The sequence below is a fragment of the Salvelinus namaycush genome, chromosome 31, assembly GCF_016432855.1.
Source record: "Salvelinus namaycush isolate Seneca chromosome 31, SaNama_1.0, whole genome shotgun sequence".
Classification (NCBI taxonomy): domain Eukaryota; kingdom Metazoa; phylum Chordata; class Actinopteri; order Salmoniformes; family Salmonidae; genus Salvelinus; species Salvelinus namaycush.
Genome location: NC_052337.1, coordinates 28,189,953 through 28,211,061, shown reverse-complemented (window position 1 = coordinate 28,211,061; position 21,109 = coordinate 28,189,953). Strand labels below are relative to the sequence as shown.

Here is a 21,109-nt window from a genome sequence, read left to right as displayed (position 1 = left end):
ACAGGGCATACTGGACCCTGGAGACGCACCTTAGGCCTAGTGCGTGGTGCCGGAACTGGTGGTACCGGGCTGGGGACACGCATCTCAGGGCTAGTGCGGGGAGGAGGAACAGGACGTACTGGACTCTGGAGACGCACAGGAGGCTTGGTGCGTGGTGCCGGAACTGGAGGACTGGTGCGTGGTGCCGGAACTGGAGGACTGGTACGAGGGTCTGCCACAGGAGAGTTAGTACGTGGGGCTGCTACAGGAGGTGCAGGACTAGGAAGGCGTACAGGAGGCCTGGTTCGTGGGACTGTCATTCCCAGACGGTTAGCACGCACCTCAGGACGAGCATGGAGAGCTGACTCAGGTAACATCACTTCCCGCACACGCTCTGTCGGGTGGATTTTGTGCCTCACGCACCAACACAGCAGCTCCCTCATTTCACTCTCCTCCAACCTCCCCAATAAATCCTTAACAGTCTGTATCATTCCCATTGCTCACCTCCAATATCAGCCCGACTGGCTCAGGTTCTTTCTTAGGGTCCTCACGGGTAGCACGGGAAGATGACGCAGATCTCCTATCTGGACTCGCCACACTCCCCATGAGCCCCTCCCCAAGAAATTTTTGGCGTTTCCTCGAGGGCTTCCTATCGCGCCTTCGTGCTCCTTTCTCCAACTCCATAATCCTGTAACCCTCCTCGCACTGCTCCAGCGAATCCCAGGCAGGCTCCGGCACTTTCTCTGGATCGCACGCCCACCTGTCTATCTCTTCCCAGGTTGTTCTCCACTCATCCTTTTCCCGGGTCCATTCCTCCACTAAGCGCTGTTCCCTCCTTTCACGCTGCTTGGTCCTGGTTTGGTGGGTAATTCTGTCACGATCGTCTTGACTTTGAAGAGAGGACCAAAACGCAGCGTGTGAGAAATACATTCTCTTTTTATTAGAGAAGAGCAACCAACAAAACAAAACAACAAACTGACGACCGTGAAGCTATATAAACAAAATGGTGCTGACACTGACCACTACACAATGACATAGACAATTACCCACAAACACATGATGCCCATGGCTGCCTTAAATATGGCTCCCAATCAGAGACAAATGAAAGACATCTGTCTCTGATTGAGAACCACTCAGGCAACCATAGACATACCTAGAAACATTCACTAAACACAAACCCATACACTAAACCCAACACCCAACACCCCCTATACCATATAACCACCCAAGACGAGACAAAACACAAACATTCCCCATGTCACACCCTGACCTAACTAAAATAATAATGAAAACAAAGAATACTAAGGCCAGGGCGTGACACATTCATGATATATGACGTATAAAGTATGGTTACATTTCATTTGTTCTGTTAAACTTAGCCTTTGGAACGACTTAGATAGCAACAGCTAATATATTTAGTTATTAAGGGGTCTCTCAATAATCATTCTCATGATAGCACATTGGTAGTAGTCAGTGTTCTGTTCAATGTTCTCTACCTATAAATGACTCTAAATACCCCAGTTCATGTTGTTAATTTCAAAAGATTACAAGATAAAAAAATTGCTCACACCATTCAAACCAACGAAGGGCAGTTCTGAACAATTTAAACTGGATTTGAAAGAGATGATTGATTCTCTGCTTAAATGCGGAAGACACATTTCAGTTGAATGCATTCAGTTCAACTGACTAGGTATCCCCCAATCATATCTGGCCCTGTGCTCTCTCTGACTCATGGCATTGAACGCTTTAGCAGGATTCTTTCTCTTCACAACTGGCTACATGATTATCGCATCTCAAAGAGTGTAACTTTTTTTGACAATTTTGATACCTTTTGGAAACAAAACACGTTTTATTAAGGAGGATGGGATTCAGCACGCTTATAGGGAAGGACATTCAACAAGCACAGCACTTAAACAAATGACTGATGATTGGCTGAGAGAAATTGATGATAAAAAGTTAGTGCGGCTTTTGACATTATCAATCATAGTCTGCTGCTGGAAAAACACAAGTGTTATGGCTTTACACCCCCTGCTATATTGTGGATAAAGAGTTACCTGTCTAACAGAACACAGAGGGTGTTCTTTAATGGAAGCCTCTCCAACATAATCCAGGTCAAATCAGGAATTCCCCAGGGCAGTTGTCAAGGCCCTTTACTTTTTTTCAATCTCTACTAACGACATGCCACCGGCTTTGAGTAAAGCCTATTTGTTTATGTGTGTGGATGACTCAACACTATACACGTCAGCTACTACAGTGATTTAAAATGACTGGAACACTTAACAAAGAGCTGCAGTTAGTTTCAGAATGGGTGGCAAGGAATAAGTTAGTCCTAAATATTTAAAAAACTAAAAGCATTGTATTTGGGACAAATCATTCACTAAACCCTAAACCTCAACTAAATCTTGTAATGAATAATGTGGAAATTGAGCAAGTTGAGGTGACAAACTGCTTGGAGGAACCCTGGATTGTAAACTGTAATGGTCAAAACTGTTGATACAATAGTAGCTAAGATGGGGCAAAGTCTGTCCATAATAAAGCGCTTAACAGCACTATCAACAAGGCAGGTCCTGCAGGCCCTAGTTTTGTCGCATCTGGACAACTGTCACAAAGAGGGAATTGGGAAAACTACAATTTGCTCAGAACAGGGCAGCACGGCTGGCCCTTAAATGTACATGGAGAGCTAACATTAATGATAGGGTCGGCAGGTAGCCTAGTGGTTAGAGCATTGGACTTGTAACTGAAAGGTTGCAAGATTGAATCCCCGAGCTGATAAGGTAAAAATCTGTCGTTCTGCCTCTGAACAAGGCAGTTAACCCACTGTTCCCAGGCCATCATTGAAAACAAGAATTTGTTCTTAACTGACTTGCCAAGTAAAATAAATAAATATGCATGTCTCTCATGACTCAAAGTGGAGGAGAGATTGATGTCATCACTACTTGTTTTTGTAAGAAGTGTTGACAAGCTGAATGCACCGAGCTGTCTGTTTAAACTACTAGCCCACATCTCGGACACCCATGCATACCCCACATGACATGCCACCAAAGGTCTCTTCACAATCCCCAAGTCCAGAACAGACTATGGGTGTCACGCCCTGACTGTAGATTGCTTTGTATGCTTCTATTTTTAGTTTGGTCAGGGTGTGATGTGGGTGGGTATTCTATGTTGTAGGTCTAGGTTTTCTGTTTCTATGTGTTTGGCCTGGTATGGTTCTCAATCAGAGGCAGCTGTCTATCGTTGTCTCTGATTGAGAGCCATACTTAGGTAGCCTGTTTTCCCACTTGTGTTTGTGGGTGGTTATTTTCTGTTTAGTGTTTTTCGTCATCTTACAGGACTGTTCGTTTGTCGTTTTTGTTGTTTTGTTCAGTGTTCAGTTGTTTTATTAAAATAATGAACACTTACCACGCTGCACCTTGGTCCTCCTCTCCTTCTCCCGACGACGTGCGTTACAGAACCACCCACCAACAAAGGACCAAGAAGCGTGGTGAGAGGGACTCCTGGACAGGTGAGCAGCACTATGTGGACTATGAGACAACCTGGGAGGAGATAGAAAGGTGGTCAGTCGACCCAGGGAGAGTGCCGGAGCCCGCCTGGGATTCTCTGGAACAGTGCGAGGAGGGATATCGGAGAATGGAGTTGGCGACATGAACATGGCTGGCAAGGAAGCCCGAGAGGCAGCCCCAGATTTTTACTTGGGGGGGGGGGGCACACGGGGAGATTGGCGGAGACCTGAGCCAACTCCCCGTAACTCCCCGAGCGTTGTACTGGTCAGGCACCGTGTTATGCGGTGGAGCGCACGGTGTCTCCAGTACGTGTTCATAGCCCGGTACGTTACATCGCAGCTCCTCGCATCTTCCGGGCGAGAGTGGGCATCGAGCCAGGCAGGAGTGTGCCAGCCCTGCTCTCCAGGCCTCTAGTGCGTCTCCTCGGCCCGGGTTATCCTGCGCCAGCTCTGCACACTGTGTCTCCAGTGCGTCCTGTGCCTGCGTCCCGCACGTGCAGGGCCAAAGTCACCATAAGCCAGGACGGGTTGTGCAGGCTCTTTGCTCGAGACCTCCAGTGCGCCTCCACGGCCCAGTGCATCCGATGCCTCGGCCAAGGCCAAGGCCTCCTGCATGTCTCCCCAGCCTGGTGAGTCCTGTGCCTGTGCTAAGCCCTAATCCTCCTGCATGTCTCCCCAGCCTGGTGAGTCATGTGCCTTCTCCCAGAGCCAAGCCTCCAGTGTTGATCCATGGCAAGAAGCCTCCAGTGATGATCCATGGCAAGAAGCCTCCAGTGATGATCCATGGCACGAAGCCTCCAGTGATGATCCATGGCACGAAGCCTCCAGTGATGATCCATGGCACGAAGCCTCCAGTGATGATCCATGGCACGAACCCTCCAGTGATGATCCATGGCAAGAAGCCTCCAGTGATGATCCATGGCACGAAGCCTCCAGTGATGATCCATGGCAAGAAGCCTCCAGTGATGATCCATGGCACGAAGCCTCCAGTGATGATCCATGGCACGAAGCCTCCAGTGAGGATCCATGGCACAAAGCCTCCAGTGAGGATCCATGGCACGAAACCTCCAGTGAGGAGTTATGGCACGAGGCCTCCAGCGTCGCCCTCTAGTCCGGAGCCTCCATCGACGCCCTCTAGTCCGGAGCCTCCAGCGTCGCCCTCTAGTCCGGAGCCTCCATCGACGCCCTCTAGTCCGGAGCAGCCAGAGTCCCCCTCCTGTCCGGAGCAGCCAGAGTCCCCCTCCTGTCCGGAGCAGCCAGAGTCCCCCTCCTGTCCGGAGCAGCCAGAGTCCCCCTCCTGTCCGGAGCAGCCAGAGTCCCCCTCCTGTCCGGAGCAGCCAGAGTCCCCCTCCTGTCCGGAGCAGCCAGAGTCTCCCTCCTGTCCGGAGCAGCCAGAGTCTCCCTCCTGTCCGGAGCAGCCAGAGTCTCCCTCCTGTCCGGCGCTGCCAGAGCCTCCCTCCTGTCCGGCGCTGCCAGAGCCTCCCTCCTGTCCGGCGCTGCCAGAGCCTCCCGCCTGTCCGGCGCTGCCAGAGCCTCCCGCCTGTCCGACGCTGCCAGAGCCTCCCGCCTGTCCGGCGCTGCCAGAGCCTCCCGCCTGTCCGGCGCTGCCAGAGTTTCCCTCCTATTCGGGGTCCGTTGTAAGGGTCCCCAGTCCGGGGTCGGCGGCGAGGGTCGCCACTCCAGAGGCGCTACATAAGGAGGCCAAGACTAAGATGGAGTGGGGTCTACGTCCCGCACCAGAGCCGCCACCGAGGTGAAATGCCCACCCAGACCCTCCCCTATGGGTTCAGGTTTTGCGGCCGGAGTCCGCACCTTTGGGGGGGGTACTGTCACGCCCTGACCGTAGATTGCTTTGTATGTTTCTATTTTTAGTTTGGTCAGGGTGTGATGTGGGTGGGTATTCTATGTTGTAGGTCTAGGTTTTCTGTTTCTATGTGTTTGGCCTGGTATGGTTCTCAATCAGAGGCAGCTGTCTATCGTTGTCTCTGATTGAGAGCCATACTTTGGTAGCCTGTTTTCCCACTTGTGTTTGTGGGTGGTTATTTTCTGTTTAGTGTTTTTCGTCACCTTACAGGACTGTTCGTTTGTCGTTTTTGTTGTTTTGTTCAGTGTTCAGTTGTTTTATTAAAATAATGAACACTTACCACGCTGCACCTTGGTCCTCCTCTCCTTCTCCCGACGACATGCGTTACAATGGGAGGTGTACAGTATTACATAGAGCCATGAGTACATGGAACTCTATTCCACATCACGTAACTGATGCAAACAGTAGAATCAGATTTAAAAAACGGATAAAAATACACCTTATGGAACAGCGGGGACTGTGAAGAAACACACACACAAGTACAGACACATGCATACACACATGTACATTGTTGTATTCTTGTATGGTGGTATCATGTATTTTATGTTGTGGATATGTAGTGGTGTAGCGATGTTGTATGATGTACTATTTTATCTTTTTTTGTGTAATGTAAGTGTCTTGATGTGTTTGGACCCAAGGAAGAGAAGCTGTTGCTTTGGCACCAGCTAATGGGGATCACTAATAAAATACCAAAAAATACAAATGAGGGTTTGGAACTTTAAAGACAATTTTATCAGAATAATATTTTGCGGATAGAATATTATAGACCCAAGCTCTCGAAATATAAAAGCTGAGCTGTGCTGGGCTTGGTTAAAACCCTGAATGGGAGACTAAATGATCAGCTGTAGATCAACTCTCCAGTAGGAGGTGCTGCCCAGTCTATTGTTAAAAACAAATATATATATATATAAATATATATATAAATATATATATATATATATATATATATAGTGTATATAATGTTGAATTAATGATGTTGTTTCAAAGGTACAAATTCAACACATTTTATACAAGGTTTGTCTATGCTGAAAATTGGTTACAACGATGACATAATCCTGAGGTTGAAATTTTACCCTCAAAACAACAATTGATTACTTTTTTCAAATCCAATGTATTTTCCATGTAGATTCCACGTCAGAATACATTGACAAATTACATTGAAACAACTTTGATTCAACCAGTTTGTGCTCAGTGGGCTCCTTTGTACAGTAGTTGTGTGTTTCCCTACTGACCTCCCCAGCAGTTGGTTCAGTCCATATTAAAGGAACTACATCTCAATCTGCAGTTAGTTGATAATCCCCCCCCTTAACTGACTTCCTCATTAGCTTGGTGTCTCCCTAGCTCTCTCTCTCTTCCCCTCGATTACACAACCTCTCCTTAATGAAGCAGGGTGTAAAATTTAAATGCAAAGGGAGCAGCCGCGGATCGAACACACAACAATAATTAATCTTTAGAGCAGCACACTGCCTGCAAACCCTCCCCCTCCCTCTCCTCCTGTCTCTCGCCCTCCCTCACTCTCCTTATTTTCCCAGAATGCACTGGTGTCTGAGCAGGCTGAGCTGCGCTATAAAAAGGAGGAGGAAGGAGAGGGAGGGCCACCGTGCATCAGGGACACTGCTCAGACAGACACAGGATACAGGGACAGTCACACTGGTGGACAGATCTGCACCGTTACAGAGAGGTCAGTAGAGTACAGACACACAATGGCAGGAGCGCAGAAGAAGAGAGAGTGCAGGAAGTATGGCTTGGGGGCTTGTTGCGCTGCAGGAACACAGAGAGAGGCTTGTGAGGGAATAGTGAGCAGAGAGCTTGACTGGCTAGAGAGAGAGAGAGAGAGAGAGAGAGAGAGAGAGAGAGAGAGAGAGAGAGAGAGAGAGAGAGAGAGAGAGAGAGAGAGAGAGAGAGAGAGAGAGAGAGAGAGAGAGAGAGAGAGAGAGAGAGAGAGAGAGAGAGAGAGAGAGAGAGAGAGAGAGAGAGAGAGAGAGAGAGAGAGAGAGAGAGAGAGAGAGAGAGAGAGAGAGAGAGAGAGAGAGAGAGAGAGAGAGAGAGAGAGAGGCACTGTGCAGTGGCGCCTGAGCTTAGCTGTAACTTCTTCTCTGATGCAATTCATTTAGAGGCTATGGAAGGCTGACAGCCAAAGGAAGCGTGTGTCATTCTATGTGTCATCCACCATGGCTGTGAATGGACTAGACCATCGCACAGTATTTATAAATCTCAGTGACTGACAAGAGCATGCCTAGGCTGCATGCACAGAAGGAGATAAAAAGAACAGGCTTGGCTGGATTTTGACTCGCTCATCTTTTATTGAGCTGTCATGAAGTTCAACTGGAATTGCCTACATGTTCCTGTGCCTGTCCTGTTGCTTCTCCCCTCATGCTATTTTTGCATTCAGACATAAGCCTACCTTATTTGCAGTATGGCTCTATTTACAGCATATTGCATTGATACGAGCTGCTGCATGCCTTCTCATGCTATTGATTCTTCTCAGTTAATGGTGCAGCTCCAAAACAGCGAAGCCCTACAGCCTGGAACTCACACAACAAAGCTACAGTAGACCTCTCTCTCTCGCTTTCTCAGACTACAGAATATCATAACTCAGACTGGGCTGATGATGTCAAAGAGTTTCACTGCTTTCCCTTAAAGGCATATCACCACTATTAAAGTAGCAGTACCACAGGAGGACCACATACAATACAGTACATCACCTGCTTTGCACAACAGCGAGCAGGGAACACTGCAGTTGTTATGACGGATTATGTGCTTATTGCTAAATACTCTATGCTACACTTTCATTGGCTTTCCCAGCTGCAAGTGCAATACAGCATTCCATGTGCTTTCTGGGAATAGTTGACATGGTATCTGGGAACAACTGCACGGGGGACTGACTGGGTATTTTTATAGCTGGGGAAAGAGAGTTGCAAAAGAAATTAACAGTCAATGTAAAGGTCAATGTATGTGGTCAACATTGTGCAGCGTAACACAATATAAAACACATGTTACGCCTCATGTCAAATCAATCATACTTCATAACGGTAACCCCAGCTGCCTGGGACATGTCAGGTCCTCCCCTGACTGGAGGCTGTGAGTGTTTGGCATTCCAAGTACGCTGGAGACCCTGATGAGGGCACCATAATAGGCCAGGATGGGAGTCCCAAAAGGGCACAGCACAGACTCAGATGCCAGGGTGACATTTACAAAGACCACAGGTTCAACAGCCCCTACATAAAACCTGCCACCCTGGACCTGGACTAGTGAGCCTTCAGAAAAAGGAAGATAGAGTAGGGTAGATCCTCTCAGCTCTGTCAGGTTGGATGGGTGTTGCTGCACAGTTATTTTCAGGTCTCTCCAGAGATGTTAGATCGGGTTCAAGTCCAGGTTCTGGCTGGGCCACTCAAGGACATTCAGAAACCTGTCCCGAAGCCACTCATGCTTTGTCTTGGCTGTGTGCTTAAGGTCATTGTCCTGTTGGAAGGTGAATCTTCGCCTCAGTCTGAGGTCCTGAGCGCTCTGGAGCAGGTTTCAATCAATGATCTCTGCACTCTGCTCCGTTCATCTTTCCCTTGATCCTGACTAGTCTCCCAGTCCCTGCTGCTGAAAAACGCCCCCACAGCATGATGCTGCCACCACCATGCTTCACCGTAGGGATTCTGCCAGGTTTCCTCCAGCTGTGACACTTGGCATTCAGGCCAAAGAGTTCAATCTTGGTTTCATCAGACCAGAGAATCTGATTTCTAATGGTCTGAGAGTCTTTTAGGTGCCTTTTGGCAAACTTCAAGTGGGCTGTCATGTGCCTTTTACTGAGGAGTAGCTTCCGTCTGTCCACTCTACCATAAAGGCCTGATTGGTGGAGTGCTGCAGAGATGGTTGTTCTTCTGGAAGGTTCTCCCTTCTCCACAGAGGAACTCTGGAGCTCTGTCATAGTGACCATCGGGTTCTTGGTCACCTCCCTGACCAAGGTCCTTCTCTCGCGATTGCTCAGTTTGGCCGGGTGGCAAGCTCTAGGAAAGTCTTGGTGGTTCCAATCTTCTTCCATTTAAGAATGATGGAGGCCACTGTGTTCTTGGGGACCTTCAATGCTGCAGACATTTTTTGGTACCCTTCCCCAGATCTGTGCCTCAACACAATCCTGTCTCGGAACTCTACAGACAATTCCTTCGACCTCATGGCTTGATTTTTGCTCTGACATGCAGGATGATGAAGACAATCAGTGAAACTAAACACCTTCTTACTTTTCTCCTCTGTGAATGGGGTGGAATAATCTTATCAAGCACTGTCTGGCACAGCTAGACATATGTAGACACATACACCAGACAGTGTGCAAACAATATGGCCGCTCTATTGAAACACTTTTCCAATGGTGAAATTTATACTCAAGCCTGTCTGTGGAACACGGCTGAGCTGTGACTTTTTTCTGGTGCATTATAAAAAATCACAAAGCAAATGAAAGGACATCTATGCTTAGTGCTACTAGTCACCTGCCTACCCATTTCTTTGGCAGTGTCACTGCACAATTAATCATATCATATTTTAAACCAGAAACACCTTCTAGTGTGTGTGGTTGGTAACCTGTAAGTTTATGCAATGAAAACTATTGCCATGACACAGGAAAACATGCAAACATTTTTCTATTCAGTCTCTAATGAACCTGAATATCCAGTTTTCTCTCTGGAGTTCAAGTCAGGATACTCAAACCCACAAAAGGTCACTAAGTAACCAAATAAACCCTTGATTATGTTCCACTGTACTTAGGTTCAGGCTAAAAGAAGGGCTAGTCTGTGTTAGTGTTTCTGATGCTGCATTCCCATGATTCCCTTCTGTGGACTGACTGGGTCAAGTTACATTCAAGTTACATAATATACAAATGGTAGTGTGTTTCATCTGCAAAAGACTTGGTCAATAAGAGATGTATGGAGAGTCTGAGGAAACGTTATTCTCACATACATTCTCACAGTGCATTCGGAAGTATTCATACCCCTTGACTTTTTCCACATTTTGTTATGTTAAAGCCTTATTCTAAAATTGATTAAATAGTTTTTCCCCCTCATCAATCTACACACAGTACCCCATAATGACAAAACAAAAACATATTTTTATTTGATTTTTTATTTAAAAAATGAAATATCACTTTTACATAAGTTTTCAGACCCTTTACTCAGTACTTTGTTGAAGCACCTTTGACAGTGATTACAGCCTCGAGTCTTCGTGGGTTTGACGCTACAAGCTTGGCACACCTGTATTTGGGGAGTTTCTCCCAAATTTCTCTGCAGATCCTTTCAAGCTCTGTCAGGTTGGATGGGGAGTGTTGCTGCACTGTTATTTTCAGTTCTCTCCAGAGATGTTCGATCTGGTTCAAGTTCAGGCTCTGGCTGGGCCACTCAAGGACATTCAGAAACTTGTCCCGAAGGCACTCTTGCCTTGTCTTGGCTGTGTGCTTAAGGTCGTTGTACTGTTGGAAGGTGAATCTTCGCCCCCAGTCTGAGGTCCTGAGCGCTCTGGAGCAGGTTTTCATCAATGATTTCTGTACTTTTCTCCGATCATCTTTCCCTTGATCCTGGCTAGTCTCCCAGTCCCTGCTGCTAAAAAACATGGCCGGGTGGCAAGCTCTAGGAAAAGTCTTGGTGGTTCCAAACTTCTTCCATTTAAGAATGATGGAGGCCACTGTGTTCTTGGGGACCTTCAATGCTGCATACATTTTTTGGTACCCTTCCCCAGATCTGTGCCTCGACACAATCCTGTCTCGGAACTCTACGGACAATTCCTTCGACCTCATGGCTTGGGTTTTGCTCTGACATGTACTGTCAACTGTGTGACCTTATATAGACAGGTGTGTGCCATTCCAAATCTTGTCCAGTTGATTGAATTTACCACAGGTGGAATCCAATCAAGTTGTAGAAATATCTCAAGGATGATCAATGTAAACAGGATAAACCTGAGCTTAATTTCGAGTTTCATAGAAAAGGGTCTGAATACTTATGTAAATAAGGTATTTCTGTTTTAAATTTGTAATACATTTGCAAACATTTCCAAAAACCTGTTTTTGCTTTGTCATTATGGGGTGTTTTGTGTAGATTGATGAGGAAAAACATTTATTTAATACATTTTAGAATAAGGCTGTAACGTAACAAAATGTGGAAAAAGTCAAGGGGTATGAATACTTTCCGAATGGACTGTACATTATAAGAAAATAGCAAGTTCAGGCGTCAGTGGTTATTCTCACTTACACATTTTCTCTTTTGCTTGGACATCAACTGTCTTAATGTCAAAACTGTGAAAGAGTATAGGCTTTACTACAATATAATGAATATGAATGCTTTCAGATTAGATTATGTAATTTGCAGTAATTCACTTTTGACAGAGATTCGTAAGTATACTAAGATAAACTACTGACCAATATTACCATCTTTAGTTCTCTTTGAAATGATATGGGTGACTATTTTAAATAAGAAAATTAGATTGTTTAACCAAAATATTTCCATGGAATCAAATGCAGTCGAAATGTGATATTAGCTCTGAATGTACAAGCTAACATCTGTATTCTCTGTCTTCTATTTCAGTTAAAAGGAACAACCCTTACATAACAGATCAAGATGGCAGGTAATTATGAGAAATTATATTATGTTGGTCAGCCTTTTCCATAAGACTGTTTTCATGGTGGAAGTGCATGCTTAGGCTATGGTGACCTCTGCTGGTTATTTTTTATATTGCAACAGCTGAACGGAACATACTGTACATTCACAGTTAACACAACACTCACATGGGAAAATAGTTTATATGAGTTTGTAGCTATACATTCTATTGTTGTTGATTAATCGATGAGGCAACATGGATTTCTTAGCAACTTCTTATAGCTACTACTTATCAATGACTGATACGTTTTTTCCATTGAGAGATATACTGTATTTGCACTGCTTGCGCAAATCCAATCCAGATGTAAAAAACTCAAAGACTTTACTAGAAAGTACTTTTGGATTCCCTAGTGACTTTAACACTGCATTTCCTCATGTGGAATCATGTTAAATGATATTATGCATAAACATCCCAAATTGCTACCAAATGTGTGTGACTACAGTGAATTTGGATAAACTTACCACATCATTCTAGTTAGGGGCCATCTTCTATGTGGTCACAAAGCATTGTGGTTGGTTGTAGTTGCCAAGGTAACTCCATTTTAGTCTAATTAGAGTAGAGCATGGCACGGTAGCTCCAGTGCAGTGCAGTGAGGTTCCGTGTCAAGATGGGTTGCTCAGCCAGCTGCTCTGGACGAATTGTCCATTCTGATGATGGTTTGTTACACTGTCACATTTAAAACATTTATTTACTTGGTTTACTTTTAGCAAGCTGCAGGGTTAATGAGTAACCTAAACGTCTAAAGTTGTTTCTAGAACTACCAAGACTCACATGTTGCTCTGTTGTCTCTGTTCCTTCTAGACAAAATCAAGGACGCCAAGATCATCTTTGTTGTGGGTGAGTGAAATACATTTTTCCTCTAATTTTGTGAAACCCCACACAAAATCAGAATCAACACCATCATTCAACACAATACAAAATGTGTACATGTTCTAAACGCCTGATATTCGTAGGCCATCACTGTAAATAAGAATTTGTTCTTAACTGACTTGCCTAGTTAAATAAATGTAAAATAAAATAAATAAAACATTAGATGTGTAGACAACACTTCTCTTGAAGGAATGCACTGAAGTATACAGTAAATACATAGAACAGCCCTGTGTCATACACTTCCAACCATCACTAAGGTTATGGCTCGATGGAATTCACCAACCACCAGTAAGGTTATGGCTCGATGGAATTCACCAACCATCACTAAGGTTATGGCTAGATGGAATTCACCAACCACCAGTAAGGTTATGGCTAGATGGGATTCCCCAACCACCAGTAAGGTTATGGCAAGATGGGATTCCCCAACCACCAGTAAGGTTATGGCTAGATGGGATTCACCAACCACTACTAAGGTTATGGCTAGATGGGATTCACCAACCGACCAAACACCACTAACCCCTGGCCTGTCCTTTTTGTATGTGTCCCCAAGGCGGGCCTGGCTCTGGCAAGGGCACCCAGTGTGAGAAGGTGGTGGCCAAGTATGGCTACACCCACCTGTCCTCCGGGGACCTGCTGCGTGCTGAGGTGGCCTCCGGCTCTGAGAGGGGCAAGACCCTCCAGGCCATCATGCAGAAGGGAGAGCTCGTACCCCTGGTGAGTGGCTGCATTGGACAGCTTTTCGAATCATATCCACAAAGCACTTACTGCGTAACAGCACGTCAATTAAATGTTGTTATTACAGCAATTATAGTCCAACTTCATACATTTATGGTATAAGGTATAACCATTTGTGCTGAACTCCTTGCAATAAGTACCAATAAATCAGGTAAATACCAATTGTAATAGGGGTGTTATTGTGTTCATAGTTATTTTTCAGCACAGAAGTAAAACTGTTCAAACATCTTTCTATGAGGGTGAGTGTGTTTCATGTTAATAAATAGTACATGTGCTTCCCTCCTATAGGACACAGTCTTGGACATGATCAAGGATGCCATGATCGCTAAGGTTGACGTGTCCAAGGGCTTCCTTATTGATGGCTACCCCCGTGAGGTCAAACAGGGCGAGGAGTTCGAGAAGAAGGTAAGAGGAGACAGGAACATGGATTCACATTTAGAAAATCCTTACTGTTCCCATGGGCGGACTTTGTGATCTCAGGCAGAGGCCAGTCTGAGGCCACCCCTCCTCCCCGTCCCTTCTCAAAAAGGTGTTATGGGATTTATAGTAAAGACATGTAATTTATCTGTAAAAATGTATTACTTTTTAATGTGCCATGAACACAACCAGTCATGATGTTTTCATCTGATTGTCAAAAAAATCACTTTAAAAAAAAATGGTTACCTTAGTATGTTCATCCAAAATAATTCCAGCATGCGAACAGTGCACTGTGCACCCGCCAACTTTCCTTCAATTCACAAGTAGCTCACCAGAGAAAGCATTCGATCGAGCGAAACAGCGCCCCTCTGTCTTACGATATGTAGCCCATGTATCTGATGTTGTCTGGCCAGAAAGAGTATGATATGAGCTACACATACACGTCCTCTGCATCGACGACGATGGCAGTATTATCAGCAGCACCTGTCTTTTTTACCAAAGAAATGCGTATTGTATCTCCCTAAGCTAACACAGAATTGTTTTAAGATGGTCATACCAAGGATAATTTAGCTATTTGATTTTGAATTTTAAGACCCCTCTAGGTATCAAAAAAAAATATTACAAAATTATTTGATGAAACATTGAATTTGGCTTAACTGCTATTAGCCCACAAAAAAGTGTCTAATAACAGATTAATACGTGGGGAAAACTGCCAAAAATCTATCAAAAGGAAGTATGTTTTGAAGTGCCTGTCCTATATCTTAGAGAAATAAGCTACAAACATAATAAGAATTTATCATGGAATTACCTGTATACCTTTGATGTGGAAATGCTGTATAAAATTCACTCAAATAATATGTTCAGCCCTGTACCAGGTTACCTTCAGATGAGTCTTGTAGAACTTCAGAGAGCAAAACAGAGAATAGATGTTAGAGATACTTCCATGAGAAGATCGATTTTCGGGATGTCTCCTGGTCTGACAAACAACTCTGTAGCTAGGGTCACCTTCCACCGCTGATGTTAAAGGCAAACATTGGCGGATGTGGTGGATGAGACGTAGCCCATGCAAAACAGATATCTCTATCTTAAACAGACGGATTTAGATTTTTTCAATTATTTATTTATTATGCCTCAAGCACAATAAATGATGTGAACCATGCCTCGAACAAAAGAGATCTCAGAAGATCTAAGATTAAGAATTGTTGACTTGCATAAAGCTGGAAAGTGTTACAAAAGTATCTCAAAAAGCCTTGATTGTCACACCCTGACCTTAGAGAGCCTTTTTATGTCTCTATTTGGTTTGGTCAGGGTGTGATTTGGGGTGGGCATTCTATGTTTTTATTTTCTATGATTTTGTATTTCTATGTTTTGGCCGGGCATGGTTCTCAATCAGGGACAGCTGTCTATCGTTGTCTCTGATTGGGAACCATACTTAGGTAGCCCTTTCCCTCCTTTCTTTGTGGGAAGTTGACTTTGTTAGTGGCACTTATGCCCTGTAAGCTTCACGGTCGTTTTTGTTATTTATTGTTTTGTTGGCGACATTTTAACAAATAAAAGGAAAATGTACGCTCACAACGCTGCACCTTGGTCTACTTCATTCGATGGCCGTGACATTGATGTTCATCAGTCCACTGTACGACAAATTGTCTATAAATGGAGAAAGTTCAGCACTGTTGCTACTCTCCCTAGGAGTGGCTCAATGAGGTTAAGAAGAATCCTAGAGTGTCAGCTAAAGACTTACAGAAATCTCTGGAACATGCTACCATCTCTGTTGAAGAGTCTATGATACGTAAAACATTAAACAATAATTGTGTTCATGGGAGGACACCACGGAAGAAGCCACTGCTGTCCAAAAAAAACATTGCTGCACCTGGATGTTCCACAGCGCTACTGGAAAAATATTCTGTGAACAGATTAAACTACAGTTGAGTTGTTTATTAGGAACACACAACACTATGTGTGGAGAAAAAAAGGCACAGCACACCAATATCAAAACCTCATTCCAACTGTAAAGTATGGTGGAGGGAGCATCATGGTTTGGGGCTGCGTGCTGCCTCAGGGCCTGGACAGCTTTCTGTCATCGACGTAAAAATGAATTCCCAAGTTTATCAAGACATTTTGCAGGAGAATGTTAAGCTATCTGTCCGCCAATTGAAGCTCAACAGAGGTTGGGTGATGCAACAGGACAAAGACCCAAAACACAGAAGTAAATCAACAAAAGAATGGCTTCAACAGAAGAAAATACACCTTCTGGAGTGGCCCAGTCAGTCCTGACCTCAACCTGATTTGAGATGCTGTGGCATGACCTCAAGAGGGCAGTTCACACCAGACATCCCAAGAATATTGCTGAACTGAAACAGTTTTGTAAAGAGGAATGGTCCGAAATTCCTCCTGACCGCAGGTCTGATCCGCAACTACAGAAAACGTTTGGTTGAGGTTATTGCTGCCAAAGGAGGGTCAACCAGTTATTAAATCCAAGGGTTGACATACTTTTTCCTCCCTGCACTGTGAATGTGTACATGGTGTGTTCAATAAAGACATGAAAATGTATAATTGTTTGTGTTTTTAGTTTAAGCAGACTGTGTTTGTCTATTGTTGTGACCTAGATGAATATCAGATCAAATTTTATGACCAATTTATGCAGAAATCCAGGTATTTCCAAAGGGTTCACATACTTTTCTTTGCCACTGTATTTTTAAATTAATATATACAAAGTCATTGTTTAAACACCTATTTCTATTTGGAGGTGGCTGTCCCAAACCCTGATTCCTAAACTTCATGTTTGAAAATAAAGCAATTCATGATTTGTGTATTTTTTTTACACCTATTTAAATAGAACATATTGAGTTGTTCTATTATTACATTCAAAGATACTCATCTAATTATTAGTTGTGTTTATTTTTTAAATATCTTTCTCTGAAAAATGCTGTCCCCACTTTTGACCTTAACTGGAGTTGTACATAAAGGGTGTGACCATTGAGAGAGTTGAAAAAGTTAAACTGCTAGGTATAACATTGGATGGTCAGTTATCATGGTCAAGTCATATTGACAAAGTTGTTGTGAAGATGTAGAGAGGTATGTCTGTTATGAAAAGATGCTCTGCGTTTTTGACACAAACATCAACTGTACTAGTTGTTCAGGCTCTGGTCTTGTCCCATCTTAATTACTGTCCGGTAATACGGTCAAGTGCAGCAAAGAAAGACCTAGCAAAGCTGCAGCTGGCTCAAAACAGAGCAACACGCCTTGACCTTAACTGCACATACAGAACTAACATCAACAACATGCATGCCAGTATTTCCTAGTTGAGGATTGACGAAATATGAACTGCTTCTCTTCTAGTTTTTATGAGAAGTATTACTGTGATGAAAAATCTAGATTGTCTGCAGAATCAAATAACTTTCAGCTCAGACACCCATACATACCCCCCAAGACATCCCAACGGGGGTCTCTTCACAGTCCCCAAGTCCAAAACGAATTCACACCAACGCACAGTTTTATATAGAGCCTTGATCTCATGGAACTCCCTTCCAGCTCCAATCACTCAGGCAAACAGCAAAATGACCTTTAAAAAACGGATTAAAAGACAACTCATGGAATGGTGGGGACTGTAAGGGGGGGACACACAAACACACCCACACACAGACACACACTAACACACACATAATTTTTTAGTTGTAATGTTTGTATAATTTTTGTTGTTGTATTTTAAATGTGTGTTTTGTTATTTGTCATGTTTTGTGTTTTTTTTGTGGACCCCAGGAAGAGTAGCTGCTGCTTCTGCAAAAGTTAATGGGGATCCAAATAAACAAACTACTAAACCACACACTTTAAAAGACTGTAGAATGAATGTGCCTTAAGCCCCACCCCTACAAATATCACTAGGTGATGGGATTGCACCCCTCTCCACTATGGCCACATTTTGAGTAGTCTGTCTGCAAATCTTAATATATTTTGGAGAAGTGTCACTACCGAACATCCGAATACATCAAGAAATATGTCAACTTATGGTTTTGGGACTAAAATATATGTTTGCTGGGATGCCCACATGAAAGACAGCCCGCCATATGTAAGCAATGGTGATTTTTTAAAGAACAAATTTGTCAAAATTGTCTAAACCGAAATGGTCACAACCGAAACAATTGACACAATAGAGATATATAGAGGTCTCATCTGTGCCAGCATGGAGTCTGTGACAGCACCAGCAGCACCATTAAGGCTATCTCCAATCTAAAGTTCCATGCACCATGCTCTACCAACTGAGCTACAGTGGACCACCATGTGGGTGGTGGACAAGTGCAAACTTCAGGAAAAAGTGTAGAGTATTGAAATGCATAGCCAGCAGGGGGGGCTCCAATCCTCCAAGATCCCAAACATTGACATCTATTTGGCCAAAACATAGACGTCTGTAATGTGCTTTACTTTACTGTACTAAACTGTACTCTGTGCTCTATTATACTGTGCTGTACTGTAACCTACTCTACTGTACTGTACTGTGCTCTGCTATACTGTAATGTACCCTGCTGTACTGTACCCTACTTAAGTTTACTTTACTTGAGTTTCTAACAATTGAAGAAAGGGCCCTTGGACTCTTGATCTAGTGGTCTAAAGACCACATACAGACCTACCTCTATGACTAACACTTGACAGTAAAAGTAAAAACAATAAAGTCAAAATAAAACATAACAAAAAGTAAGTTTGAATGACACTGAGGGGCAGTGTTGTTACAGTTAATGCCGGTTTGCCTGAGGCTGATGCCATGCAGGTGTTTGTACACATGCAATATACACACACTCTCATTCAAATGCACACATGTGCACATACATGGACACACACATGTAAATAGTGCCAAACATTTTTGATTGGCCTTGCTGTTATGGTCTTTTGTTTTTTGCATTGTTTTCTGTTTTCCTTTGTCTTTTTTCTCTTTTGTTCATTTTGTTATTTGTTGGTGCATTATGAGGGGGGGTCTTGGGGGTGGGGAATGGATGGTTGAGGGTCCGCTCTTGGGGAACTGTGGGGGGGGGGATCTTGGAGGGCTGGTGGGAGATCTGTCGACGTGCCCTTGAGCAGGTCGTTGACCCGGGTTGCTTCTGTGTGTCACACTGGATGGGAGACTGTTAGATGACTAATGTGATGTAGTTGTTGAGCGGCTTCATTGCAAGTATATCGTATGTTTTAAATGTTCAATATTCAACATTCAATAAAGTAATAATAAACACTTGACACTGAAATGCCTGGTATTTGACCAAAATAAAGATAAAGTGATCATTTAAAGATCTAACAACATAAAAATGTTTTATGCATAAGTAATTCAATCAACATTGAACATTTTATAGAGAACAATAGAGATGATATTTCTCTAAATAAAATGTAAAGGTTTTGAAAATCAGGCTAAAAATCATGTTTTTACTATTTTGTTAATTTAGTATGCGAATCGAAAACGAATCTGTAATAGAAGGTTAATCAAAATGATCACTAGTGTGCATGGTTCTCCCTTTATAGCAACATTTCCCACTATGTTTCAGCAGTGACACATTTAGTGGGGTGGTAAGGAATTCAGGTAAATATTTCAGATATGCAATACAAACAAAGTGTGTGAGTATGTCTACCTGACATGTGTGCTAAAAGTTTGGAGAAATAGGATTTAAATTGACATTTTTACACCACTTCTGTAGAACGATCCATACATAAACTTATGAGGTGTCTTGTCCATTCAAAAATCACCAATATCTCAATATTCCTATATTTTCCATAGACCTTCTCTCAATAAATATTTAGATTTTCCCCATCACCTCCCACTTAAGAGGACTTTATAATTTCAAAAACCTTTGTGTCCACCATTATGTTCATCTTCTCACAGATAGGAGCCCCCTGCCTGCTGCTGTACATTGACGCCAAGGGTGAGACCATGGTCAAGAGGCTGATGAAGCGCGGTGAGACCAGCGGCCGAGCTGACGACAATGAGGAGACCATTAAGAAGCGCCTGGACCTGTACTACAAAGCCACCGAGCCAGTCATCGCCTTCTACTCCAGCCGCGGCATCGTCAGGAAGGTGAGACTGGAACTAATAGCTATAGGCTACTGTCATGAGATAAAAGATAGAGGAAGTTTGTTATGTATGACAGTATGTCATAGCACAGTGGAATAAAAACATTTCCATTTTATTATACAATGTGACAATACACCCAAGTGTCTCATCTCACATCTCTCTGAAAACTCTAACACTCTCTCGCTCAGAAAATACTCTTCACTTTACAATGATGATGCCATCCCCTTTGTAATCTAATTTCATGCCTTTCTTTCTCTCGTTCTCCTCAGATCGACTCCGAACTGCCTGTGGATGAAGTCTTCGGACACGTTGCCAAAGCTATCGATGGCCTGAAGTAAAAAGCAAACATGACTGGATCTAAATTAATTTTTTGTTATTTTTTTCTAAATGTTCATCTTATGCCGAAAAAAAGCAACAATCTGCTGAGCCACCTTGGTTATAATGAAAGGCCATTAAAGAACAGCGATGCCTTAATTCAACACTGTACTTCTCCTCCAGCAATAATCTCTTGTTACAGTTCACCAAACACAACCGACACCCATATACGGTCATATTTACAAGAATGTCATAACTTCCTAAGAGTCTACTGTTCACTTCCTGTTTGCCTGCCATGCCTTGTCCACACTTACAGTACAGTAAGTCTATGTGTGTGTGTTTGTGTGTAGGTATGTATGTGTGTGTGTGTGTGTGTGTGTGTGTGTGGTTTTCTAAAAACCATACCTGTTCCTCTGTCTCATTAAAACATAACCTTCAAACCCTAACCAAACAACTGCATATGTATTTAATATCTGACAGAAGAGACCTTCTCAATTGGATAAATAATAGGTTGATACAATCTCACAGAATAGCACACACACACACACACACACACACACACACACACACACACACACACACACACACACACACACACACACACACACACACACACACACACACACACACACACACACACACACACACACACACACACACACAATTTGTGCTGATCTCAGCTCTATGTAATTAAAAGAGGGGGCTGTCAACACTTCGCCTGACCTTACATGTACAATGCCATCCTGGGTTGGGC

The 21,109-nt window shown here is 43.6% G+C and overlaps 1 protein-coding gene across 1 annotated transcript; it reads left to right on the top strand.

Moving 5' to 3' along the window:
* The first annotated feature begins 6,930 nt into the window (after window positions 1–6,930).
* Window positions 6,931–20,789, top strand: LOC120026281 (adenylate kinase isoenzyme 1-like). Its single transcript, XM_038971108.1, has 7 exons — window positions 6,931–7,023; window positions 11,897–11,936; window positions 12,771–12,806; window positions 13,390–13,553; window positions 13,863–13,979; window positions 19,852–20,043; window positions 20,310–20,789. The coding sequence occupies exons 2-7, from the start codon at window positions 11,930–11,932 to the stop codon at window positions 20,376–20,378; spliced, it is 585 nt and encodes a 194-aa protein (XP_038827036.1). The 5' UTR covers window positions 6,931–7,023; window positions 11,897–11,929; the 3' UTR covers window positions 20,379–20,789.
* Window positions 20,790–21,109: the final 320 nt, after the last annotated feature.